This window comes from Hyperolius riggenbachi, chromosome 1 (genome assembly GCF_040937935.1).
Source record: "Hyperolius riggenbachi isolate aHypRig1 chromosome 1, aHypRig1.pri, whole genome shotgun sequence".
In the NCBI taxonomy this organism is placed as follows: Eukaryota; Metazoa; Chordata; class Amphibia; order Anura; family Hyperoliidae; genus Hyperolius; species Hyperolius riggenbachi.
Window position 1 is genome coordinate 260,933,827 of NC_090646.1, and position 27,689 is coordinate 260,961,515.

General features: G+C 44.6%; 1 protein-coding gene across 1 annotated transcript; it reads left to right on the forward strand.

Annotated features, from left to right (window-relative positions):
• Positions 1-8,488: 8,488 nt before the first annotated feature.
• LOC137503911 (piggyBac transposable element-derived protein 4-like) lies at positions 8,489-10,270 on the forward strand. The gene has a single exon (XM_068231668.1). The coding sequence runs from the start codon at positions 8,489-8,491 to the stop codon at positions 10,268-10,270; it is 1,782 nt and encodes a 593-aa protein (XP_068087769.1).
• The last annotated feature ends 17,419 nt before the right edge of the window (positions 10,271-27,689 follow it).

The following is a 27,689-nucleotide window of genomic DNA, read 5'->3' on the forward strand; positions in this document are numbered from 1 at the left end:
GCGGGCGGTCAGTTCAGCAGCTCAGAAGGAGGACCATGGCAACTTACTGGTAGTAGTACCATAACACCAAAAAATTAACCAAGGTAGGCACTAGGCAGGTAGTAAATGTCTTTATAAAGGCAGGCATAGTTAACAACAGCACATGCAGCAGCCACTTCATGTCCCCCTGTGTCCGACAATAGGGGCCAGAAACTCACCTTCCACCCAAGCCTGGTTGATTTTCAGGAAGGTGAGTTTGTCCACAGAGGCGTGGGAGAGCCGAGAGCGCTTCTCTGTGACCACGCCACCGGCCGCACTAAAGCATCTCTCTGAGAGGACACTGGAAGGAGGGCAGGATAGGAGTTCCAGGGCGTACTGGGAAAGCTCGCTCCAGATGTCCAGTCTCTTGACCCAGTACTCCAAGGGGTCCACGGGGCTGTCGGTGTCATTGAGCCCGCTGGATGACCCCATATAGTCAGACACCATGGTGGTCAGTCGTTGCTTGTGCTGGTTGGTGGTGGATGCTGTGGCGGGCACCACTGTTCTGGGCTGCTGCACTGCATACAGGCTCTTGCTTAGGCTCTTCAGGTCTCCGGGGCGCCAGTTGCTGCTGCTGCTGCTGGTGGTTGTTGTTGTGCTGCTAGTGGCAATGGCAGGCACCTCTTGCTGGCTTGGCAGAGCAGTTACAGTGGGGGTGGAAGGCTGGGGGAATGCTTCCAGTAGTCTGCGCACAAGGGCCTCCTTCAACTCCCTTGTGCGTTGCTCGGTGGTGGATGGCGTCATTAAGTCTCCCAGCTTCCCCTTCAGACGGGGATCAAGCATCAAGGTAATCCAGATGTCCTCCCTTGAACGCATCTGGATCACCCGGGGGTCCCTGCGAAGGCAGCGCAACATGTGCACAGCCATGGGAAACAAGTGGGCCCTGCCAGCAAGATCTTCCTCGTCCTCGCCATTGTCCCATAACGCATGCCTGTCCTCTTCCTGTGCCATGTCGTTGTCCTCCTCAAACCGCCATCCACGTACAACGCCTGCTGCACTCTGCTCCTCCTCCTCCTCCTCATTCAGGTTAGGGACCTCCAACTCTTCCACTACCTGCTGTGAGCCCTCCTCTGAGCTGGACTGTGCTGCCATCTGCTCCTGTTCTTCCAACTGCCTCAGGGCTTCATCCCCACGCTCAATTAAATTGTCCATTGCCTGCTCCAGTAGACAAACCAAGGGCACCCACTGGCACACAGAGGCCCGCTCCTCACTGACCATCTTGGTTGCCTCCAGGAAGGGACTCAGCACCAGGCATACTTGCTGCATCAGTGTCCACTGAGTGGCAGTAATCATGGGGACTTGCTGGTTGCTGGGGACACTTGGGTCTAGCATGTAGGCCCTAAGAGCCAGCCTGTGCTGACACAGCCGCTCCAACATGGCCAGAGTCGAATTCCAGCGAACTGGCATGTCGATGATCATCCGGTGTTGTGGCCTTCCATACTGCTGCTGTAAGGTGGACAAGAGTGCAGAGGCAGTGGCTGACAGGCGGAAAAAGCATACCACCGCCCGGGCATCCTGCAGCAGCTCGCTCATCCCCTGGTAGGTGCGCAAGAAGCGCTGCACCACAAGATTGAGCACGTGGGCCAAACAGGGGATGTGCTGGAGGTTTCCCTGCTGCACTGCTGCCACCAGGTTGGCCCCGTTATCGGCTGCCACATACCCCACTTCCAGGCCTCTGGGGGTCAGCCACCTCCGCTCCTGCTTCCTGAGGGCGGCCAGGACGTTGGTGGCCGTAAGCCTCTCCTTCCCCAGGGTCACCAATTTTAAAAGGGCTTGGCAGTGCCGAGGCTTGGCGCTGCTGCTGCCGAGCCGGGCTTGCTTTCCGGGTGCTGAGGGAGTGTCGTGACAGGACCCTTCTGCATCCCCCCTGATCCCGCGTGGTGGCACCACTAGCTGGGCTGATGCGCTCTTGTCCTCCCTCCCTTCCATCAGTGTCACCCAGTGGGCCGTAAAGGACAGGTAGCGACCTGTCCCAAATCTGCTACTCCACGAGTCCATGGTCACGTGGACCCGCTTGCCCACAGAGTAGTCCAGGGAACGGGCCACGTTTTCCACCACAAACTTGTGGAGTGCTGGGATCGCGCTCCTGCTGAAATAGTGGCGACTGGGGACTTGCCACTCGGGGATGCCAAATTGGAGCAGCGTCCGCATGGCGCTCCCCTCCTGCACCAGGGAGTAGGGAAGCAGCTGTGATGCCATGGCCCGGGCCAGCAAGCCATTTAGTTTGCGGATCCGCCTGTGGCTTGGAGGCAGAGGCTTGGTCAGACCCTGAAAGGTGTCGCTCAGCAGGGTCTGACGACGCTGGGATGCAGGGGAGACAGAGGAGAGAGACGAACACTGGCTGCCAGCCTCAATGTCTGTGTCCTGAGCAGCCGAGGTGGAAGAGCGCTTGCGTGCTACTACTGCTGCTGCTGTGGGGGATTCACGACCCTGAGGGAGGGAGGATGCTGCTGCGCTGGTGGGCCTTCTGCTCTCAGGAACCCCTGCCAGCAGTGCCTGCTTTCTCTTAAAGTCCGCATACTCGCGGCAGTGGCGGCTTCTCAGGTGGCCCTGGAGGGATGAGGTACCCATCTTGCTCAGACTTTTCCCACGGCTCAATCTTTTGCTGCATAACCTGCACACCGCATACCTTTTGTCATCAGTACATTCCTCAAAGCAATCCCACACTGGTGACTTTAATTTACTGCGGCCCCCACTAGCAGAGGGTGCAGCGGAGCAATGTGTGGTAGTAGTTGCCGGGGGTTGCATGGTGCTGGTGCCGGCTGAAGCAGTGTCCTGTCTACTTCCTCCACGCCCACTGCTGCCGATGCCCCTGCCCCTGCCTGACATATGGCGATATCCTTGCCTAGGCGGAGGTGACTCGTCATCCTGCTCTGACCATTCTTCCACGGACTCAGCAGGCTGCACATAGTTAGGGTCCACAACGTCATCATCAGCAGCATCATCATAATCCAGCTCTTCCTCTGACTCCCCCGCCTCCTCTTCTGTCCCTACATCCCCAGACACAGACCCCTCTTCTTCATCACCAGAACTCAACAACGCTTGTGATTGTGGCCCGATCTCAATCTCTGCCACATCAGTCCCCAGTCAGGTCAGGTTCCATTTGCTCAACCACCACACGGGGACCAGAAACTTTAAAATATTTGGACAATGGCGTCCGCTGACTCGGCCCAGGCTTTGCTGCCCCCTTTTCTGCTGCATCACGACCACGTACAGCTGGGCGTCCTCTCCCTGGACGTGGAGCAGTCCCAGAAGTGGCTGAGGCAATTGAACTCCCTTTCCTCTCACCCCGCGAAACCCTGCCAGACATGTTGCTAGTAATGAATCACTGGATGCAGTGGGCACAGTACAAGGTCACTGAAGGATGCAGTGGGCACAGCACAAGGTCACTGAAGGATGCAGTGGCCACAGTACAAGGTCACTGAAGGATGCAGTGGGCACAGCAGTGGGCACTGGATATACAACTAGGTCACTGAAGGATGCAGTGGCCACAGTACAAGGTCACTGAAGGATGCAGTGGGCACAGCAGTGGGCACTGGATATACAACTAGGTCACTGAAGGATGCAGTGGGCACAGTACAAGGTCACTGAAGGATGCAGTGGGCACAGTACAAGGTCACTGAAGGATGCAGTGGGCACAGTACAAGGTCACTGAAGGATGCAGTGGCCACAGTACAAGGTCACTGAAGAATGCAGTGGGCACAGCAGTGGGCACTGGATATACAACTAGGTCACTGAAGGATGCAGTGGGCACACAAGGATGTCACACTGTGTAATGAGATGCTCATATGCCAGCGAGCGAGCGAGCAGTGGGCACTGGGCATGGCACAATGTCACTGACAGAATGAATGAACAGCGCTGGCAGAGAGTGGCGGCGCCGGCGGTGTGACTGGCTGCCTGCAAATAGTACAAGTGTATAACTGTCACTGGAATATACAAGTGAACACTGCACTACACACAGTTAAATAATCACTAGATTCCCACACTCCCACTACACTACACTGACTACAACTAACTACAGCAATCACTCACTGACTAGCTAACTGTGTACAGTATAAGAGCAGTGTTAGCAAAAAAAACGCTTTGTTTTTAACACAATAAATGCACTTGCTCAAACAACAATGGCCTGGAGATAATCCTCTCAGCACCACAGTCTAGTAGCAAGGACAGAGCTTTTCCATCATGGCCGCCGCTTTATATTCAGGAGGGGAGGGCATAGCTCCCTTCCTGTGATTGGTTGCTAGGGCCTGGCTGGGGCACTCTGATTGGCCTGCAATGTGTCACTTCCGCATAGTTTGACGCATTTCCGCAAACCACGACTTCAGCCCCGGGTTTCACGAGCGTGAATGCGGATTTCTGTCCGCATTCACGCGTAGCCGAAGCAGATTTTCGTGGTTGAAAATCTATTCACGGCTTAGCGTGTCCGAGGCGGAATGCGTCAAAATGGTCGTGAATCCACGCGTAAGCGTGATCACGACCTGGCGGTGAGCACCACTGCTATAGCTATTTTAATGCCTATAAGAGCAAGGTTAACTGTGTTTAGAGTGAGAATTGTGCTGAACTTGCAGGTGGGCAGATCTGCTTTCTTCGCTTGAATGGAGTTTTACTACTTCATGAGATGGAGTTTTTCTACAGCTTGAAATGTAATAAATGAGTTATCTTTTATCTTCCTAGCTCGTGGTGTATGGACCCTATTCTCAATTTAGATTTGAAATATTACACTTTTCTTTTATAAATGTACAGACTATATGTTTGTATGAGTTTATAAAATGATCACTGAAAACACAAAATTACTTACAACAATTAATTAAATATGCAGAGTGTTGTTTGTTTTGCTAGATGCTGTAACTCCTTTTTCTATTGTCTGAGGAAGCGGGCACTGACCCGTGAAACCCGATGCTTTGTTTTATCTGGAGTTCGTTAATAAATAGACTTAATGTACAGTCGTGTTGTGTCTGCTTGGAGGAGGTAAGTCCACCACTGCCTCCTCTAATTACCAAATTTTTGGCTTTTAAGCTCCTTTAAAACCCCTTTTATCCTTTTGGCACCTCTGTTCTCTCCTATATAACTTAGAAGACAATGTAACATGCAATAATACATTGAAATATACTATGCAGATTTGAACAAAATTTACTTTTCTTTTGTAAGTGCACACACTACACTCACCTAAAGGATTATTAGGAACACCTGTTCAATTTCTCATTAATGCAATTATCTAATTAACCAATCACATGGCAGTTGCTTCAATGCATTTAGGGGTGTCGTCCTGGTCAAGAAAATCTCCTGAACTCCAAACTGAATGTCAGAATGGGAAAGGTAATTTAAGCAATTTTAAGCGTGGCATAGTTGTTGGTGCCTTATGGGCCGGTCTGAGTATTTCACAATCTGCTCAGTTACTGGGATTTTCACGCACAACCATTTCTAGGGTTTACAAAGAATGGTGTGAAAAGGGAAAAACATCCAGTATGTGGCCTTCCTATGTGGGCGAAAAATGCCTTGTTGATGCTAGAGGTCAGAGGAGAATGGGCCGACTGATCCAGGCTGATAGAAGAGCAACGTTGGCTGAAATAACCACTCGTTACAACCAAGGTATTCAGCAAAGCATTTGTGAAGACACAACACTCACAACCTTGACGTGGATGGGCTACAACAGCAGAAGACCCCACCCGGAACCACTCATCAGAATTTTTTTGATTATGTACCTCAAATGTTTTACAGATAAGGGCCCTTATTTTCAGTTCATAGTTTACTTTTTCTCCCTAAGTTTTCTCCAAAATAATTTTGACTGTACCTTTTTCACCTACTTTTATATATTTTGGCAATTGCAAAGTGCTGAAAAGTTGTTTTAACCACTTTACCCCCACGCGTACGAATTTCTCCTTCCCTTTTTCCATCCTTTCACCCCCAGGGACGGAGAAATCCATACTTTCGGCTGCCGCTGCCCGCGCTCCCGCTCACTCTAGTGCGCACTCCCGCTTGTAAACACGCCACCGGCCGCTCGCCCGGAGATCAATGAACGGCAAAATCCATTCCCGTTCGTTGATCTAAACCCCGCAATGATCCGCTGCTTATCCGCTAAGCAGCGCGATCATTGTGAGGAAAAGAAAAAAACTTTCTCAGCCTCCTAGTACTTCCTGCAAGCGTCCGGAAGGACGCTTGCAGGTCGCATTAAACAAAACGTTACTGTTGCCATCTTGTGACCAAATAGTAAAACTACACCCTAAAGCATTTTTTACATACAAATAAATTAGTTTTACACTAAAAATTAACTCCTTACCTCCCACACTCCCCAATTATTTTTTTTTGTAATTAAAAAAAAAAAAAATTACGATTAAAAAAAATACATAAATAGTTACCTTAGGGACTGAACTTTTTAAATATTTATGTCTAGAGGGTGTAACACTGTTACTTTATAAACTATGGGCTTGTAATTAGGGATGGACGCAAAACTGAAAAAAATGCATCTTTATTTCCAATTAAAATATTGGCACCAAACATTGTGATAGGGACATAATTTAAATGGTTTTATAACCGGGACAAATGGGCAAATACATCTCATGGGTTTTAATTACAGTAGCATGCATTATTTGAAAACTATAAAGGCCTAAAAATGGAAAATAATAAATTTTTTACCACATTTTTTCCTATTTTCCCATTAAAACACATTTAGAATAAAATAATTCTTGACATAATGTCCCACCTAAAGAAAGCCTAATTGGTGGCGAAAAAAACAAGATATAGTTCATTTCATTGTGATAAGTAATGATAAAGTTATAGACGAATAAATGGAAGAAGCGCTGAAAGGTGAAAATTGCTCTGGTGGTCAAGGGGTAAAACCCCTCAGTTGGGAAGTGGTTAAACATGGTGAGATGAAAAATAATCTCATAAGAAAAAAATTAGGAGAAAAAGTGATTTAAATATGAAAAAATATGAATTGGATATTGAATATTGATGAGAAATGTATAAAAACGTTTATGAGATAAATTAGGTGAATCAACCCTATAGAAATTAGTCAGTTTCCGATATGCAGACAGTCCAGACATCTGTGCAAAGTAGTGGAGAGGAGTACATACACATATTGATACTTAAACAGGAACTTTACTGAATATAACCTAATGAATACAATTGCATATTTTTTATTTTTATTTTTTTACACTTTTCATTTATTATTATTTTAGTCAGTGTTTCTACATTATAAAATCTTTTCTCATCATGATTTACATTTTTAAATTTATCACAGGCAGCAACATCTTTATTGCTGGCAAGGTGCATCACTGCAGAATTTGCTGTGTGTTCCACAGTGAGGAGAAATAACAGCTGGTCTCCCAGAATGCTCTGGGGCAGAAGGCTGTGTGACATCATAGCCTAGGCTAATCATTGCTGGGAGGGTGAGGCTAAACATCAATATACTTCAATACATAAATGTAGGAAGTGATACTGAAACAAACTATGTGTGCCTCTTTAACCTTTTGGGGACCGCGGGAATACGTTTCTACGCCGCTCCTGCGGCGCATCTTCTCTGATCCGGCGTTGGATCTACGCCGCCGGTTCCCCGCTACCTCCCGCCGATCGGGTCTCCTGGCCGCCCGTAATTCGGCTGTCAATAGACAGCCGGGAAGTTAATTTATGCGTAAGGAGCCAGTTTCATTGGCTCCTTACCATGTGATCACTGTGAGACAATCACAGTGATCACTGGGCAGAAAGCAACAAAGTTGCTTTCTCGCCCGCCCTCCCTGTCAGACTGTCAGCGATCTCTGATAGAGAGAGCTGCAGCTGCTGTGTCTGTGTCTCACAGACGGTTTTAATGTTAAAAAAAAAAACTATTTTAACTATTGTACACCTTTGATCCCCTCTGATCCCTTCCCAAACACCTATAGTGTTAGTGTAGTCTAGGGTCTGTATTGTATCAGTGTAGATCAGTGTAGATCAGTGTACAAAGGAGTGTAGATAGACATATATATATATATAGTGTAGGGGTAGAGAGTACAGTATATAGGAGTGGGTGTAGAGAGGAGTGTATATAGTGTAGTGTAGAGAGAAGTGTATATATAGTGTATATGAAGTGTAGAGAGAAGTGAATATATACTGTATACATAGTGTAGTGTAGAGGAGGAGTGTATATATACTGTATATATAGTGTAGTGTAGAGAGGAGTGTATATATACTGTATATATAGTGTAGTGTAGAGAGGAGTGTATATATACTGTATATATAGTGTAGTGTAGAGAGGAGTGTATATATAGTGTATATATAGTGTAGTGTAGAGAGGAGTGTATATATACTGTATATATAGTGTAGTGTAGAGAGGAGTGTATATATACTTTATATATAGTGTAGTGTAGAGAGGAGTGTATATATAGTGTAGTATATACAGCACTGTATATATATATTTCTGTGGAAAGTGACTGCATATAGGGGCCGTACCCATATACAGTTTGTGTATATACTGCCATTTCTTAAAAAGGCAGAAATGACGAAGAGGACGTACTCTCTTCAGCAGGCGTATGAACTTATGTGCCTGTCTGGTGAAAGCAGCGAGGAGGTGGACAACTCTGACTCGGAGTTTGAGCCAGTCGTCGACAGCGACACCATATCCGCTGATTCAGAAATTGAGGATCAGTCCTCTCCCCAACCAAACAGCAGCGGGAGGCAGAGAGAGACTGTCGTGACAGCCAGCCAGACAAACAGTGGAGAGAGCAGAGTACCCCCTGCAAAACGCCGGCGCCGCCACACATTGATACCAGAGGACATGGCTAATCCTGTGTGGTCACCCGCCAATTTGGAAGCAGTCGAGCAACCACCATTTACCGCCCAGGCAGGAATATCCATAGACACCACAAATTTCTCCCCAATGGATTTCTTTCAGCTGATAATATCGGATGAGCTGTTGGGGATGATTGTGGAGCAAACAAATCTGTATGCTGCGCAGCACATCGCTGCTCACCCAGGGTCCAGTTACGCAAAGCCCGGTCACTGGAAGCCCACTACAATCCCCGAATTTAGAAAATTTTTAGGGCTTTTCCTGAATATGGGCATCACCATAAAACATCATTATAAAGACTACTGGAGCAAGGTATCCATCCATCACATGGGCATTTTCTCATGCACTATGTCCAGAACACGTTTTCTGACAATATTGCGTTTCCTGCATTTTAATGATAACGCTCAGTGTGCATCCAGTACCAGCCCAAATTTTGATCGGCTTTATAAAATCCGTCCCCTTATCAATTATTTTTCCCAAAAATTTCCAGAGCTATACACGCCTGAAAAAGATATTTCCATCGATGAATCCCTCATACATTTCACCGGACGTCTGGCCATAAAGCAGTACATACCCTCTAAACGCACGAGGTATGGTGTCAAAATGTACAAGCTTTGTGAAAGCACCAGTGGCTATACCTGGTCATTTAGGATTTATGAGGGGAAGGACAGCCAATTAGAGCCCCCTGGGTGCCCAGATTACATCGGCACAAATGGGAAAGTGGTGTGGGACTTAATTACCCCATTGCTAAATAATGTCTATAATCTCTACCTGGACAACTTCTACACGAGTATACCCCTTTTTAAACATCTGTTCAGCCAGAAAACCCCTGCTTGTGGTACAATGAGATCGAACCGTAAAGGCTTCCCACAGACGCTAGTCAACAGGCGCCTTGAAAGAGGAGAGTCACAATATCTTCGCAGCAATGAAATGCTGGCGGCGAAGTATAAGGACAAAAGGGATGTGTACATGCTTTCTACAATACATCCAGCAGCAAACGCACCGACCAGGACAGATGGTGTACAGAAGCCATTATGTATCCACGAGTACAACCAGTACATGGGAGGTGTGGACTTCAACGACCGTCTTGTACAGTCACACCTGGCCTTGCGCAAGTCAAAGTACTGGTATAAAAAGGTTGCAATTTATTTAATTCAAGTGGGCATAGTTAATTCTTGGATACTCCACAAAAAGTCCACAAACAGTGGTACCTATAAGTCTTTCCTGGAGACCATAGTTATCGAACTGCTGGAACCATCAGATGAAGGCCCAAGTACAAGAAGTGATGCAGTTGCCAGACTTTCTGGGAAACATTACCCAGTAAAAATTCCACCAACCGCCTGCAAAGAATATCCACAGAAAAGATGCAGGGTTTGCTCTAAGCAGAAAAGGAGAGTACTCAGTCGATATCACTGTACAGATTGTCCTGAAAAACCTGGACTGTGTATGAAAGATTGTTTCCGGAAGTACCATTCCTCCATAAGATTTTAAATAGTTTCCCCTAAAATTCCACTAAATTTCACAAAATCAGCAGAGGTGTACCATTCCTCAACATTTTAATTTTTTCCACCCGCAAAATCCCAGCGTTTGCAAAATGCATTTTTTTTATTTAGAAATGTCAGTTCTTTTGCTTTTTCATAGACATACTTTGGAGTGTAGAAGAAATTCACCCCAGAAATGATTCAGTAACTCCTTCCGAATAAAATGATATCAGATATGTGGGGCTACATTGTTTTTATAGTTAAAAGCAGTATCCAGAAAACGTTGTCTGTAATTGAGCTTTCAGAGAGCATAAATCACATGCTTGTATTTTCCAGCATAAGCCGCTCACAATGACGTCTGAGGTAAAAAGTCTGTCAAATTCCCACCAAAATGACTTCATTCAGTAAACTAAACCCCCTGAGGTATCATTCGATGGGTGCATTGATAATTTTGGCTGCATAGATTATTGGTGAAATGTGTGACAACAAAATAAAAAATGCATTTCATTCCATCAAGTTTCACCAATAATCGATGCAGCCAAAATGATCAATGCACCCATCGAATGATACCTCAGGGGGTTTATTTTACTGAATGAAGTCATTTTGGCGGGAATTTGACAGACTTTTTACCTCAGACTTCATTGTAAGCGGCTTATGCTGGAAAATACAAGCCTGTGATTTATGCTCTCTGAAAGCTCAATTATAGACAACGTATTCTGGATACTGCTTTTAACTATAAAAACAATGTAGCCCCACATATCTGATATCGTTTTATTCGGAAGGAGTTACTGAATCATTTCTGGGGTGAATTTCTACTACACTCCAAAGTATGTCCGTGAAAAAGCAGAAGAACTGACATATCTCAATAAAAAAAATGCATTTTTCATTTTGTTGTCATACATTTCATCAAATTTCACCAATAATCTATGCAGCCAAAATGATCAATGCACCCATCGAATGATACCTCAGGGGGTTTAGTTTACTGAATGAAGTCATTTTGGCGGGAATTTGACAGACTTTTTACCTCAGACTTCATTGTAAGCGGCTTATGCTGGAAAATACAAGCCTGTGATTTATGCTCTCTGAAAGCTCACTTATAGACAATGTATTCTGGATACTGCTTTTAACTATAAAAACAATGTAGCCCCACATATCTGATATCGTTTTATTCGGAAGGAGTTACTGAATCATTTCTGAAGTGAATTTCTACTACACTCCAAAGTATGTCCGTGAAAAAGCAGAAGAACTGACATATCTCAATAAAAAAAATGCATTTTTCATTTTGTTGTCATACATTCCATCAAATTTCACCAATAATCTATGCAGCCAAACTGATCAATGCACCCATCGAATGATACCTCAGGGGGTTTAGTTTACTGAATGAAGTCATTTTGGCGGGAATTTGACAGACTTTTTACCTCAGACTTCATTGTAAGCGGCTTTTGCTGGAAAATACAAGCATGTGATTTATGCTCTCTGAAAGCTCAATTATAGACAACGTTTTCTGGATACTGCTTTTAACTATAAAAACAATGTAGCCCCACATATCTGATATCGTTTTATTCGGAAGGAGTTACTGAATCATTTCTGGGGTGAATTTCTACTACACTCCAAAGTATGTCCGTGAAAAAGCAGAAGAACTGACATATCTCAATAAAAAAAATGCATTTTTCATTTTGTTGTCATACATTCCATCAAATTTCACCAATAATCTATGCAGCCAAAATGATCAATGCACCCATCGAATGATACCTCAGGGGGTTTAGTTTACTGAATAAAGTCATTTTGGCGGGATTTTTACTATTTCAGTAGATTAGAGCTTCAAGAAAGTGATGTACACTAGCATTGTCACTTTTGTTCACTGAAAAGCTAAATTACACAGTTTTTCACAATCCCTACAATGTACCTAATATGTAAATATTTTGCATTTTTTTTCCATATATGCATAGGAAACACATGAAATAATAGATTTTAAAAAGATTTTATGTTTTAATGCAAGATATTTACACATCTTTGGTTGAACATTTCAGACAATTACATTTTTGAACACATTTTTTGTGCAATTTTCTCATTAAAAAAACAATAAAACTCCAACATTCACATAATTAAGTGGTATAGAAAAAAAACCCTATTTGTCCTGAAAAAAACAATATCTCATTTGTTTGGATAGACTAAAAACTGAGTAAGATATTTCAACTCAAACAAAAGCATCTCAAAACTATGAAAAATGCTCTGGTCCTTAAGGGGGTTTTATGTGCTGGTCCTGAAAAGGTTAAAGAACCCCAGGTAACATCACACTCTAAATCACTTTACTAATCTCACAAAGCAACATCCAGTGGCTGTGAGTGATACAACATCTCGTTGCACTTCACTGTGCAATTCAAATGATTAATAACTATTGCTGATGACAGATCTGGACTTTACTCTTACCAGATGTGACCCTTCATTTTAGGTCCCTTGTACTCTCTTGAGTTGGTACAGTGTGTTTTTTATGAAGGTAGAGTGTCAGGATTCCTTATTTGCTAAACAAGAACATAACTGTGCTTCCTATGAATACATTCTGTGTGTAAACATTTACAAATTCAAAAAGCACAATAAATCAGTAGTATAAATAAAAATAATTGCAAACAAAATTACCATGTTAGATAATAAATCACTGTAAAATACTTTACCACTGAAATATGATGAAAAATAATTATATTAAACTTGACATACAAAAAATAATTTGCATAGATAAAACGAAATACAAAAATGTAAATTATCATAAATAACTAAGGTCAGTAAAAGAAGATATTTGTATTTTGTCTTGTAACGCTACATTCCCAAGATCAATTCATGTCTCTAACACTATTTGTATGGATTGTGTATATCATCTGCATGTCTGCCTGGTTTTCTGCCCACATCCTCCAAAAAGCTTATTCCCCCAAAATGGCCCTAGACTGGGGTGTATACACAACTAGAGTAAGTTACTCAGTGCATTTCAAGTGTGTCCCTGATATGGGCTTTGAGTCCTCAATAAAGGCTGTAAGAAGTCCTGAAAAAAGTGGCAAACTGCCTGATCTTTATAATGTATTTGTATGTAATGCTTTTCCTGCCTCTTCCAGCCATTAAGGGTGTGCTCAATAGGCCAACCCTGCAGTGTTAGAGAGGGACCTTCCCCAAGGGCTCCTTACTGAGTAGGTGCTGGCTTCAGTTGGGATTTGAAACCTGGTCTCCTTTGTCAGAGGTGGTGCCCTTAACCACTACACTATCCAGCCACCACGATCTTTATAATGTAGACAGCTCAAAAAGAATGTATTTCTGTCCAAGAAATCTTTTAACCACCCTGGTGTTCTAATTAAATCGCCAGGGTGGCTGTGGGAGGGTTTTTTTTAAATTAAAAAAAAACTATTTCATGCAGCCAACTGAAAGTTGGCTGCATGAAAGCCCACTAGAGGGCGCTCCGGAGGCGTTCTTCCGATCGCCTCCGGCGCCCAGAATAAACAAGGAAGGCCGCAATGAACGGCCTTCCTTGTTTTGCTTACATCGTCGCCATAGCGACGAGCGGAGTGACGTCATCGACGTCAGCCGACGTCCTGACGTCAGCCGCCTCCGATCCAGCCCTTAGCGCTGGCCGGAACTTTTTGTTCCGGCTACGTTGGGCTCAGGCGGCTGGGGGGACCCTCTTTCGCCGCTGCTCGCGGCGGATCGCCGCAGAGCGGCGGCGATCAGGCAGCACACGCGGCTGGCAAAGTTCCGGCTGCGTGTGCTGCTTTTTATTTGACGAAAATCGGCCCAGCAGGGCCTGAGCGGCAGCCTCTGGCGGTGTTGGACGAGCTGAGCTCGTCCAGACCGCTCAGCAGGTTAATAATGCTCTGTTGCATATCAAAATAAGCTACTGGGAGTTTACTCATCAAAGATTGGTAAAAATGCCATGTGCACGCAGTGTACACCAATTATACCGGTATTTGTGGGCAGCACGGTGGCATAGTGGTAAGCTCTCTCGCCTTGCAGCGCTGGGTCCCTGGTTCGAATCCCAGCCAGGGCACTATCTGCAAAGAGTTTGTATGTTCTCTCCGTGTCCGTGTGGGTTTCCTCCGGGCACTCCGGTTTCCTCTCACATTCCAAAAACATACGGATAAGTTAATTGGCTCCCCCTAAAAACTGGCCCTAGACTACAGTACTTACACTACATAATATAGACATATGGCAATGGTAGGGATTAGATTGTGAGCTCCTTTGAGGGACAGTTAGTGACAAGATATATATATATATATATATACACTGTACAGCGCTGCGTAATATGTCGACGCTATATAAATACTAAATAATAATAATAATATTTACAGCAGTTAAAGGGGGTTGAAACTCCATACACAATGGATTGAAAAAATATATATATTTGGCACAATAAATGTACTGTCCATGTAACACCAATCCCTGTGTCCAAAGCTTGGCCCCATGGTAAGTATTTTTCTTTTCTTTATATTCATCCTCGGTGAGCGTCCATCATCAGAAAGACTAGGGGGACCACATTGTGACTAGTGTTGGGCGAACAGTGTTCGCCACTGTTCGGGGTTCTGCAGAACATCACCCTGTTCGGGTGATGTTCGAGTTCGGCCGAACACCTGGTGGTGTTCGGCCGAACTGTTCGCGTTCGTCCGAACGGCTCAATTCCTGGCCGAACCTGGCCAAACAGGGCCCCTGTTGGGGTCGCAGGCATAAGGGGGGAGCATGCCCCGATCGCGGGGGGGGGGTCGGAAATTCCCCCCACCCCCTCCGCTAGCGCTCCCCCCTCTGCCCGCTTCCCCATACAAAAGTTTAAGCAAAGTACCTGTAATAGTGGATGGCCTGGCAGTGGCACTGTGGAGTGAGGAGGAGGAGTCCGGAGAGTGACGCGTTGAGGGAGGCCGGGCAGCGAGCGTGAGGTCAGAGAAAGGGCGGAAGTACCACAAGGGTACTACCGCTGAACCGCCCGCTGCCTGGCCTCCCTCAACGCGTCACTCTACGGACTCCTCCTCCTCACTCCACAGTGCCACTGCCAGGCCATCCACTATTACAGGTACTTTGCTTAAACTTTTGTATGGGGAAGCGGGCAGAGGGGGGAGCGCTAGCGGAGGGGGTGGGGGGAATTTCCGACCCCCCCCGCGATCGGGGCATGCTCCCCCCTTATGCCTGCGACCCCATAGGGCCCCCAAAAGCAGGATGTTCGGGAAGTTCGGGGTTCGGCCCGAACATGCCGAACACCTCGGCCATGTTCGGCGAACTTTCCCGAACCCGAACATCCAGGTGTTCGCCCATCACTAATTGTGACCTCACTTTTCCCCTGCCGTTTTTTCCAGCAAAGTACTAAAATGTACTCTACATAGTTTTAAGAAGGCAGTGTTTTCAGCTCACTTTCATGTCTCAAAAATTAGCACAAGTGGCATTACAAGTCACACAATACCAAGGTAAGGTGAGTTGTGCTACTTGTGCACTGCATGTTATGTAACTGCCTTAGAAGTACTCTGGGTGAATCAACCCCAGTGACTTGAATATAATAGCAAGATTAATATTGTGTCCGCATCATTTAGGACAAGTTATACTAAACAGTTTTAAGTAGGATTTCTGCCTCCAAGTTATCTACCAAGCATGCTATGCCATTGCCAGTATGATCAATTCCCCAAAATATAGATTTTACCTAATAGGCTGCTAGGCTGTGTGTGTCATTGCACATTTTCTTTGCTCTTAAGGATTAAAAGAAAAAATGTTTCCTATTAGCAAAAGATCATATGGAATCCTACCCTAAATTTCATACAAAAGAGAGCAGTGAGGAAGTTTCATAATTTCCATGAATGTAGGCACAATGCCAATAACTTTCTGCATTATAATGAGACATGTTCTGGCATCAAACACGTGTAACCTTTAATAGATCTGTACCCACCAAAATTGCACCTGAGCACTCTTACTGGGGGTCAGAGAAAAATGGCGCACAGCACCGATGTTAAAAAAATGGTGCTGCATTGAACACATAGTCTTAACGTTATTTAGCAATATCAATGTTTAATTATGGCGCACAGACAAAAAAATAATTGAAAGGTTAAATCAGTGGTTCCCAAACTTTTTCGGTTGAGGGCACCCTTTTTTTTCAAGGCACCCCTCGGCTAAAATAACTACTGAAATGCTGTTACGACCCTTATTCAGCAGTACCCCCCAAAGGATGGGGATGAATGATGAGGCACCCCTGGCAGGTGCTTAAGGCGCACCAGGGTGCCGCAGCACCCAGTTTGAGAACCCCTGTGTTAAATTGTTAAGCGGCATATCGCTAATTAACATTTTATTGTCTTTAACGTTGATTAGCCCACTGTAAAGAGGGTTGCTCTGGCTGCTGGCTCATTCCCTGGCACAATTTCCTCATATGTGACGGCTTCTCAAGTTTCAACACAAGCAGCAGAGAGAGGAGTGGATGGGTGGAGATCGGACATGTTAACCCTGCCACCTCTGCTGTCTATGAAAATCGGATCCTGGGGTGAAGTTGGTTGGCACAGCACAGGGATGATGCTGGCAGGAGGAGAGCGCAGCAGCAGGAGCCAGAATGCCACGCAGGCAGCAGTGAGCTGGGTCACCCAAACAGGATCGGCTGCTTGACCACTTCCAGCACAACTAGACAGCAGGCACTGCCTGCCAGCCACCAGCCAGGAGCATCATGCACAGGGTAAAAAAGTACTTTCGCGGAAGTGGCAGAGCCCTGGCATTTATATTTGTAGCCTACTAGCCTCTGTTATCTGGCTGATATTTGACATAGCAGCTTTGAGATTCTCTTTTAATGAGATTAACGGCAGGCAACACAGAGAATAACTTACAATGTTGTATAGCTAAATGTTAAATAATGTTTAATAATGTTTATAGCTTATTGCTAAATCACAATAAGTGGCAAAAAAACAGCGGCATCACCGTACGCCATTTTTCATATGCGCATTTTTGACTGGACCCGTCTTACTGTTCTCTTCCTGCTACTTACCACCTCCATACAGATCTTAATGCACCTGCTTTCAACTTCCTTGTGTCCCACTTCATCTCTGTTATTATGTATTCATGCTGGACAATGATATCACCAGAATGCTTTACTTCTGTTCTTACCAAGGGGATGCTCTTGTTTCATAATTCAGCTCTGGATTGGTCCCACTCTACCTCACTTATCATTAATGTTCTAGAGGGGTCACTTATGGGGGGGCACCTTGTGCAGGCACCAGAGAAGACAGATCAGAGTAGACAAAACTCTTGGCCCAGATGGCATCATCTCCCGGCTTTATTTTTTTTGTGATTATCTTACAAGTGGGTCGGTCCCTTACAATGTTTTTCCCTTACTCAAGAAAGGAAACCCATCAGAACCAGGAAACTATGGACCTATATACTTAACATCAGTAGTGGGGAAACTGTTTAAAGGTATCCCAGTGGATGCTAGAATAATATAATTTCAGCTCAATAGTGTAGTAAAGACAGGCCCTGTCTCACTAACATGTTCAGCTTTTATGTGGTCAATGCAAATTAAGATATTGGTAAAGCAATAGACTTGGTGTGCTTGGACTTTGCAAAGGCTTTTTCACCAAAAATAACTTTCTTGAAAATTGTTCTCTCAAGCATACTACCTTCAATGCATTTAGGAAAAAAAATACATTTTCTCATGCATATCCATACACATCCACACAAAAATTTGACATTTTCACAAAAAATATGGAAAAACAAAAATGGCCATATTCGCCCATCACTACATATTACAGGATACTGGGTTGCATAAAACAATAAATACAATCATGAGATGTTAGTATATTGCTGCATGCAGTTGCCGGACCCCAAATTACATATGCCTCAGAGTTGCGGCAACTCAGAGGGGGATAATATTTAATGCCGCCGGGTAGTTTTGCGGCAGCAGGGAGAGCCGTCATTCAGCTCTCTCGGCACAAAGCTCACAGGCAATGCGTACATACATACACAACCATGGACCTAGAGCTGCAAGGCAAAAGTGCTACTCACTACTCCACCATGCTGCCCATGCATATTTATCAGGGAGAAATACAAAAGCCTAGCTTTTTGTCCCTAGGCTTGTACAAAGGACATGATCTGGGTATGGAGGAAAACAAGATTTTCGCCATTTACTTAGAAAGGGGCTCCTTACAGTAGTGTGGTTAAAACTTGAAACATCTTACCTCAAGGAGTAGTTATGACAAATTCTCTATCTGCATTTAAAGAAGGCTTAGATGCTTTCCTTGCATTAAGGACATCTAAGGTTATAATTACGAAATAATTCCCAGGGGCATTGATCCAGGGATTTTACCTGACTGCCAATATTTTCTCAATTTTAATTTGGAGAAACAGATGGAATTGTAATCCCATATCTGGAAGCCAATATTCTTCTAGTAGCAAAAACAACAACTTTAAAAACTGTCTTTTCAAGTTATAAATGGTTATAGTTGATCTTTAGTTGCTAGATAGCACTGGCCAATATTTACCAATACCACTTATTGTACTGTCTTATTGTACTTCAGAAAAAGAACTAGGTAAAGTCCTGGTGTTTTCCTTCACTCAGTCTCAAAACTGTACACATGAAATTGCTGATCAAGAGGTTCCCTTATTTATAAACTATCTAAACCAACAAAGCATTGTGGATAAAGTCAAACCTCCAGAGCAATAACTTTTTCTAACGCAACTAACTATGTAACTTTTAGTGACAATGATATGACAGATAGAAGGGAAGAAAAAATATCTAAACAATATTTAAAAATCTTTCAATCATTTATTATCACATAATTAAATAGCACTATAAAACCATAGTCTGGCATATCAGAGGGAAAAAAAAACCAATAACAGTGACCACTGGTATATAGATTATAGTTCCATGTTTTAAGGAGAGACTCCAGCACAGGTAAAGCAGCGTTGTCCAAAGGGGGACAATTTGTAAGCCAAACAAGTATAGGATAAGAGACACAGTTCCCATATGATTTTGTATCAAGTATTCAGGATTCCAGGAACAGATCGGGACGTAACTCTAGTTCACAGTTCCATATGGAAATTTAGTAGCAGACATTCATCAAACAAAACCGTTTACGTGACTTTCTCAAGTTGGTATAGAACTCCACACCAGCAGATGTATATTAATAGCTGTCAGCCTCAAAAAACATTTTGTAGCCTTGTGGAGTAATATTTGGGAAAGTTCAGCCCGCCAGGGATTATACTCTTATGCAGCTCCCAATCTCAAGTATGGTCACGTGATGGTAGTCATAGACAATTCAATATTCCATATATGATGATATCAGATCAGTGCATATATCCACATACTTGAAGATCCTAAATCTCTCAGTACTTTTTTTCAGATGTGCTGTTAGGCTTTGGTATACATTAGCGCCAAGGAAAGATATACTCGTGGTCTACCCAATGTCGCCAGACTTTATGGGGAGATGAGCCCAAAAGTGCCTACCGGTTTCGCTGGTAAATGTACCAGCATCATCAGGGCAAGCTCAAGTGACATCCCGCTGGAAGCCATCGCCGGCCTATAATGGCGTCGGGCGGCCCGGAGATGCCGATCCACTCCTCAGCACACCCACCCATGCTCCACGCCAAGGGGCGCACAGAGACAAGGCATACAGGGAGCGGCACGTCATCACGTCCAACCGTACAGTGCGCCACCACAACATCCGGCAGTCAGAATGGAAAAGCCACCGGATGTAGGAAGTACTACCTACTTCTGAAGCGCAAGATGGAACGCAGCGCTAAGCTGAGGCGCACTGCAGGCCGGACCTCTGGTGGCCAAAATGAAGATGGTACCAGAGAGATGGTTCCCAGGCCGCCATTGAGCCATCCCATTCTGGTCCAAGGTGCAACAATGGATCCCCCCAGTGAGGGGGAGAGGGGAAAAGAGAGAAGAAGAGGGGGGGAGGGAAGGGAGGAAGAGAGGCACACATCCACACCCCATAACCCCGGTCTCCCTGGCAAATGCCTATTAAAGGGGCCGGTCAGGTAAAATGCACCCATCTCCCCTCTAACAATGGTTAGAGCAGATAATGATTTTAGACTTATTTTTATAATTTTTTTTACAAAACACTTCTTTATACTATTACGGTTCTTTTCCGCTGCATATTGCAAGCACATAGGAAAGATCGCAAACATTTTCACTCTGCATGTACATAGTTAGTTTAGATGAAAAAAAGACACCCATCCACCAGATCCAACCAACTTGCTCTATGATTTTTGATCTGATTGTGATTCAACTGGAATGTCTAATTTAATTGCTAAATGGCACAAAAATCCAGCAGGCAGTGCCCTCATTCAATATTGCAGTACAAGCAATTGGCATATTGTATTTGTTGACCTTCTCCAGAAAGTTTTATTATTGAGAGCCTGAGCCCACTGCTGCATTTATAAAAACACATAAAATGTGTTTAATGCATTGTCAACCTTTGGCAGGGTCCTCCTTAGGGTGTCCTTGATCTTGCCACCCCAGCAATGACATCCTTCTCATGGACTAAATCAGACTTGATTTTCTGGGTCTCTGTAAAATGCATCTTATGCCCTGTTTGTATGGATGAACTTGTGCTATGTTGTATAATTGTTTGCTACTTCTCTGTCTGTCACCCCTTGTTTACAATGTGTGTATCCCTATTTATTGTCCAGCACTGCGTAATATGTTTGTGCTTTATAAATACAGTATAATAAATCATAATAATGTGTTTAAATGCATTTTATCACATTTAAACTCATTAAAATGCAATAAATGCATTTAAAATGCATGTGTTTTTTATAAACGCAGCAGTGGGCTCAGGCCCTTCAAGTATACTATGCATCAGGAGATTATAGCAGTGTGTAACCCACCCTCCTTAGTTTCTGAGTGTCCCAAGGTGGTCTCCTAGACTAGTTTACCCCTCCTGCCCCTGGCTGCAGGCTGTGCCACAGCAGCTAATCTGTAGTATGAATGACTGAGCATATTACATTACTTCGTAATGGGTAATTACAGTTTAGTGCTTGCTCTTAGATTAGGATTTTATACTTTTGCATACCTAACAATTAATGAAGACATTTTTGTTTAAACTACATGCACTTTATGTTACTTGCTATACTAATGATGCAGGATTTTTGCACAGCATCGCCACCACAGGCATTAACAACCAGTTTTGCTTTAGCGAAGCTAACACCTTCTCTCCCTTGACAGTAAGTAATGGGTTTCCACTTTGTCTTATAAAGGGTGTTTAAAAAAAAAAGTTCATTATTCACACTTGCCTTGCTATCATTCATTTTATATTAAAACTGGGAAAAAACAGAAAAAAAAAAAAACATCAGAAAGAAACATTTAAGTATTAAGATGTACTGTATGTGCAGTTTTTCTTGCTGTTATTTACTTATTTACATTATTTGAACACTGTAATATATGGATGTACCAGAAGTTGCTGAATTTTATCAGTTTTTTTCCCCTAATGAATCAGCATGACAAGACAAAAGTTCTTTTGTGAGCTCTATTCTGACATTACAAAAAAAAAATAAAAAATCAACATATTCTTTGAAAGATTCAATAAGGAAACCATTAGTTGCTCCAAAATGAATTTTAAGTGGAACCAAGCATAAGAAATATCCAAATCCTACTTAATAATCATGCTCAGAAAGATGGGAAATCTTGTGCTACAGCGACAAAGGAATAACAGCAGTTATTGAGCAACACACACTACACACTAGCTTCCACTTTGAAATAGATGTGAGGTTATCTTGAAAAGAGAAGAAATGAAGGGATGAGTGCTTCGTAATGTGATTACGCGTTATTACAAAAAGCATGAATATAAAGTTGTCCTTACTGGAGATCAGTAGTGTAAAAGCATCTCAAGGGCAAAGCGGCCACTAGATCGTCCTCAGGAGGCAGCCTTCCTAACTACTGTGGCCAGAAGCATTAGTGGTCCAGGTGGTGGGTAGTGATGGGCTGAACCTCCGATTTTTGGTTCGCGAACCGTGTTCGCGAACTTCCGCGGAACGTTCGGTTCGCGCGAACTTTCGCGAACCGCAATAGACTACAATAGGGAGGCGAACTTGGAAAACTAGAAACACTTATACTGACCATAAAAGTGATGGGAAAGATGTTTCAAGGGGTCTAACACCTGGAGGGGGGCATGGCGTAGTGGGATAGACGGCAAAAGTCTAGAAAAATCTGGATTTGATGCAAAGCACAATGAACAACAGGGGGTTGCTGAGCTGGGATTCCACACCAAGTATGATACCTGGTCCGCCGGTGCACAATCCCTCCGTGGTTCACCACTCCACACAGAATAATCGAATTCAAAATGAAGGAGGCACTCAACTGGCGTTTTTAAACTTGCGTTTATCAGAACAGTGGCCGACATGACATGTTACGGGGTTTCCCCCTTCCTCAAGTGTACAAGCAACCTCACCAACACCTCTAACTTATGTACTTCTATAGTCCACACCCAAATTGAAAGACCCTCCCCTTCTCAATTAACCCCTCAGGGTAAGTCCAAGTCCATCTTGTTGGGCACTACACACAAGTGTCTACCCAAATAAACACTTTCAGAAACATAAGTGTGGGCCAACATATAGGCACATGCCTACTCAGTATACAGGCTTACCCGAGCATAAATTCACAGGCTTTGCAGAGCATAAATATTACATAACACATCATGCTTAAACTCACTGCACCAACGATGCAGACCTTCCCTCTCTCCACCCACCAAAGCAATGACAAAAAGAGGAGGAGATAGGGACAGATTGCTGCTACAGAAAGAAGCCCGATGGATGAGAAAATTAGATTCGATTACACCTAGGGGACTAAATGAAATGTTTAGTTTGAAATGTTTTTTGTAGACAAACGTTATGAGGTAAATGTTACTATGTCATTTTTTGTTGTTTCTCTCTTGCAGGTTGTGATGAATTGTCATCGCTTTGGTGGGTGGAGAGAGGGAAGGTCTGCATCGTTGGTGCAGTGAGTTTAAGCATGATGTGTTATGTAATATTTATGCTCTGCAAAGCCTGTGAATTTATGCTCGGGTAAGCCTGTATACTGAGTAGGCATGTGCCTATATGTTGGACTATCGAGGGCTTGCTGTATTTGAAATGAATGTACTTTAAATCCTTTAATGAGTCGAGAACCAGTTATGGCGGGCAAATATGACACCACATTCCTTTCACGAGAATCATATGGAGGCGGTGACCCCGGGTAATGGCCAGGGAATGAGGGATGGAATCCCTTGTGGAGCCTGAGAAACGGCTAGCACTACACATCCAAGGAGGGCAGCAGGAAGGCATGCCCGCCCCGAGGTAGTGACCAAAAATAACAATACAGGACTCAGGAGGACTTTTGAGGCCCTAATTGTAATGAATCAACTTTAAATTCTTTAACGGGAATCAGTTATGGAGGGCAAGTCTGCCATCCATTCAAGTGTAAGTTATGTTATGCACTGACTGCCAGGTATAATACAATGTGCATTTACAGATGCAGTAAAAGGTATGCAGTGACTGCAAACAGCCGTTTGTGTAGTGACGGCCGTGCTGGACTGGTGTGCACCATGACGAGAGTGCAGGTGACGGTGGCTTTACAGACCATATGGTCGCCCTGCTGATGTAGCTGAATGACAGAACAGTGACTGTCCAGCTGATCAAATTTGGTCTGACCACAATGAAACAACGACCTTATCTTTGGTGTGCCACCCCCACCCAAGACACTCATATAGCCGGCGGTCATTGCTTCATTGTGATACGCAAGCCCCTTCAAGGTAGTGATCATGAAGGGGGATGGGCACATGTACATGCTTTTTTTTTTTTTGTTGCAGCCGCCCGCAGTGCAGCCAGAAAAATTAGGCGGGCATGTACACGCAGCAGAAAAATCAGTATAGTGGCCGCTGCTAGCAGCGGCCTAAAAAATTATGGAATCCGCCTAGAGTCCTGGACCCTGTTAGTGGTGGCGGAGAAGGCAGTCAAGCGGCCTGCAGGCAGAGATGCTGTGTGTGGGGACTGACTTAGTCTTCGGTCCTGCAGTAGCCCTCCGTGATCCATTCCTCATTCATTTTGATAAAGGTCAGGTACTGAACACTGTTGTGACTTAAAGAGACACTGAAGCGAAAAAAAATGATGAAATTATGATTTGTATGTGTAGTACAGCTAAGAAAAAAAACATTAAGATCAGATACATCAGTCTAATTGTTTCCAGTACAGGAAGAGTTGAGAAACTCCAGTTGTTATCTCTATGCAAAAAAGCTATTAAGCTCTCTGACTAACTTAGTCGTGGAGAGGGCTGTTATCTGACTTTTATTATCTCAACTGTAATTGAACTGTTTACTTTTCCTCTGCTAGAGGAGAGTTCATTACTTCACAGACTGCTCTGAAAGACTCATTTTGAATGCTGAGTGTTGTGTAATCTGTACATATTATAGAGTGATGCAATGTTAGAAAAAACACTATATACCTGAAAATAAAAATATGAGAATATTTTCTTTGCTGCTAATCTTCTAGTAATTATTCATAGTACACAACCAATTCATTATATCATATATTTTTTTCGCTTCAGTGTCTCTTTAAGCGACTTCTCTTCTCAGTGACAATGCCTCCAGCGGCACTGAAGGTCCTTTCTGACAGGACGCTTGCGGCAGGGCAAGAGAGAAGTTGGATGGCAAATTGGGACAGCTCTGGCCACAGGTCAAGCCTGCGCACCCAGTAGACCAAGGGTTCATCGTCGCTGCTCGCAGTGTCTACATCCACACTTAAGGCCAGGTAGTCGGCTACCTGCCGGTCCAGGCGTTGGTGGAGGGTGGATCCGGAAGGGCTACGGCGAGGCGTTGCACTAAAGAATGTTTGCATGTCCGACATCACCCCAAGATCGCTAGAGCGTCCTGTCCTTGCCTGCGTGGACTCGGGAGAAGAAGGATTACTGCCAGTGGTACCTTGATTGCGTTATCCTGTCACATCACCCTTAAAAGCATTTTTGCTGGCTTTGCTCCGATCTGAGACACACGTTAAAAAATGTCCAAATTGCTGAGCCCATCTGGGGTGATGGCGCTACGGTGGCATCAGCAGCTGACGTTGAAGGGCATGTTGGCTGCCCCCAGATGTTTCTGAGGATGAGCTCCCTCTGGTTCTATCATGGAGTCGTCTCCTCCTACTCCTCTCTGTCTCCCCCTCTGAACTGTCCCCCTGGTCATCTCCTCTACTGGGAACATACGTGGTATCCGTATAATGATCATCATAATCCCCCTGCCCAGCTTCGCTTTCCTCAGACACCTCCTCAACTGCACCAACTTCAGGTGGTTCATCATCCCCCTCCTCACACGTTACGTCCATACTATCGCCACCAAACTCAGACGTATGAGATGGTGTACCTGCGCCTTCTTCTTGTTGTTGCAGTAGTGGCTGTGAATCAGTGATTTCACCACCACCAAATAACTCCTGCGAAGTGTCAAATGCAGCAGATGTGGTGCTTGTTGTAGCGCTGGTGGCTGCGGGAGATGAGGTGTTCTGTGTTAAATACTCAAGCACGTCCTCACAGTTTTGGGAAGTGATGGCACATGCCTTCTTCTGAGCACTGTATTTTGGGCCAGGTCCGCACAAAATCACAGCAACACCGCCTTGCACAGACCTGCCGGTGCCTGGTGGCCTTCCTCTGGGTTTGCCTCTACCTCTTCCTCTACCTTGTTTGTCCATTTTGTCCATTTCGGGGGGATGCTAGGTATATGCAGTGAGCTGGGTTCACTCAACACAACAGGTAGTTAAATGCAGTGAGGTGGGTTCACTGAACAGTAAAGGTAGTTATATGCAGTGAGGTGGGTTCACTGAACAGTAAAGGTAGTTTAGAATGTCCAAGGCCTCTTTCAGACTAATAGCAACCAATGTTGAACTGTTGTGTGACACTACCAGTTTAACAAGGAAATTCCACCTGTAGCCTATCTTAGCATCCATGAGGGAAAATGTTATATCCCTTATCCTGCAGTGATTTTCCAAGTTGATTGGTGTCCAGAAAGATCTGATCAGGTTTAGCATCATAAAAAATAAAAGTGGTATTACTCTCAGCCACTGATCTGTCCTCTTTACCAACAAAATAGCCAGCATTCAGCGTGAAATCTCCTGCCTTCCCTCCACCACTTCTTTCTCCTCCCAGCATACCTCTCCCCCACCTACCACTCACTCACCACCTTCACTCCTGTCACAAAGGATGAAGTCAGCACTCAGCAGTCTCCTGGCTCCAACTCCCTGTTTGACCCCCTACAATCAGGATTTCAGTCAGCCCACTTCACTGAAACTGCCCTTACCAAGATTGTCAATGACCTCATGCTCGCAAAGACCGAAGGAAAATACACCATCCTTCTCCTCCTTGACCTCTCATCAGCATTTGTCACAGTTGACCATACCCTGCGCTTCCAATCCCTGCAATCTGCGGGTATCCAAGACCTTGCCCTAGCTTGGTTCTCCTACTTCTCAAATCGCTCCTTTAAGACCTCCTTCAATGGTTCCTCCTCAACCTCCACCCCCTTTCCAGTTGGGGACTCCAAGGTTCTGTTCTTGGCCCCTTGCTGTTCTCAGTTTATACTAACTCCATCGGCAAACGTATCTCCTCTCTGGGCTTCAACTATCACCTATATGCAGATGACACCCAGATTTACCTCCATACTACAGACTTCTCCACCAACATCATGGAGAAGGTATCCTCCTGCCTCTCAGCTATCTCATCCTGGATGTGTGCCAGGTTCCTAAAGTTAAACCTGGATAAAACAGAACTCCTAATTTTCCCGCCCTGTGCAGTCTCTCCCCCATGGACATCTATGTCATTGTCAACAACATAACCAACCACACAAGCCTGCTGACTGGACTTATCCCTCGCTCTTTCACCCCCCCACATCCAAACCATTACTAGGGCCTGCAATTTCCATTTACACAACATCTCCAAGATCCGGCCTTCCTGACCCCAGACTCTACCAATCTCCTTGTCCATGCCCTCATCATCTCCCGTCTGGACTACTGCAAAACACCCTCCTGTCAGGCCTTCCTCAGAATCACATCGCCCCCCTTTAATCCATCATGAATGCAGTAGCCAGACCAATCTACTCCTCCCACCGTTTAGTCTCCACTGCACCTCTATGCAAATCCCTTCACTGACTTTCAGTTCACGTCAGAATCAGCTTCAAGAAAGTTGAAGAACCCCCTTCTGCACAGGCAGAAGGACATAAACAATAGGGAGACGCATGGTGCAGCTAAATGGAAGAAGAAGATTACCAGCTCGATCACCTTCCTCGACTCCTTCTAGGCTGCCCGCGTCAGAGGTCAAGTAATCATTCATCATTCATGTTAGTGCGTGATGCCCATGGAGGAGTCGGATTTCCGAGCTCTCTTCGTCTGTGTGTTTTCCTGGTCCCTGCTTCCTCCCTGATGAGCGGCTGGCCACCAGTAAGTAAGCAGATCTACGTGTGACCTGTGGCTGTGACTGTCCCTAAAGA

Excerpts from the sequence above, each read along its gene's own strand:
- LOC137503911 (XM_068231668.1), top strand. The coding sequence starts at position 8,489 with ATGACGAAGAGGACGTACTCTCTTCAGCAGGCGTATGAACTTATGTGC.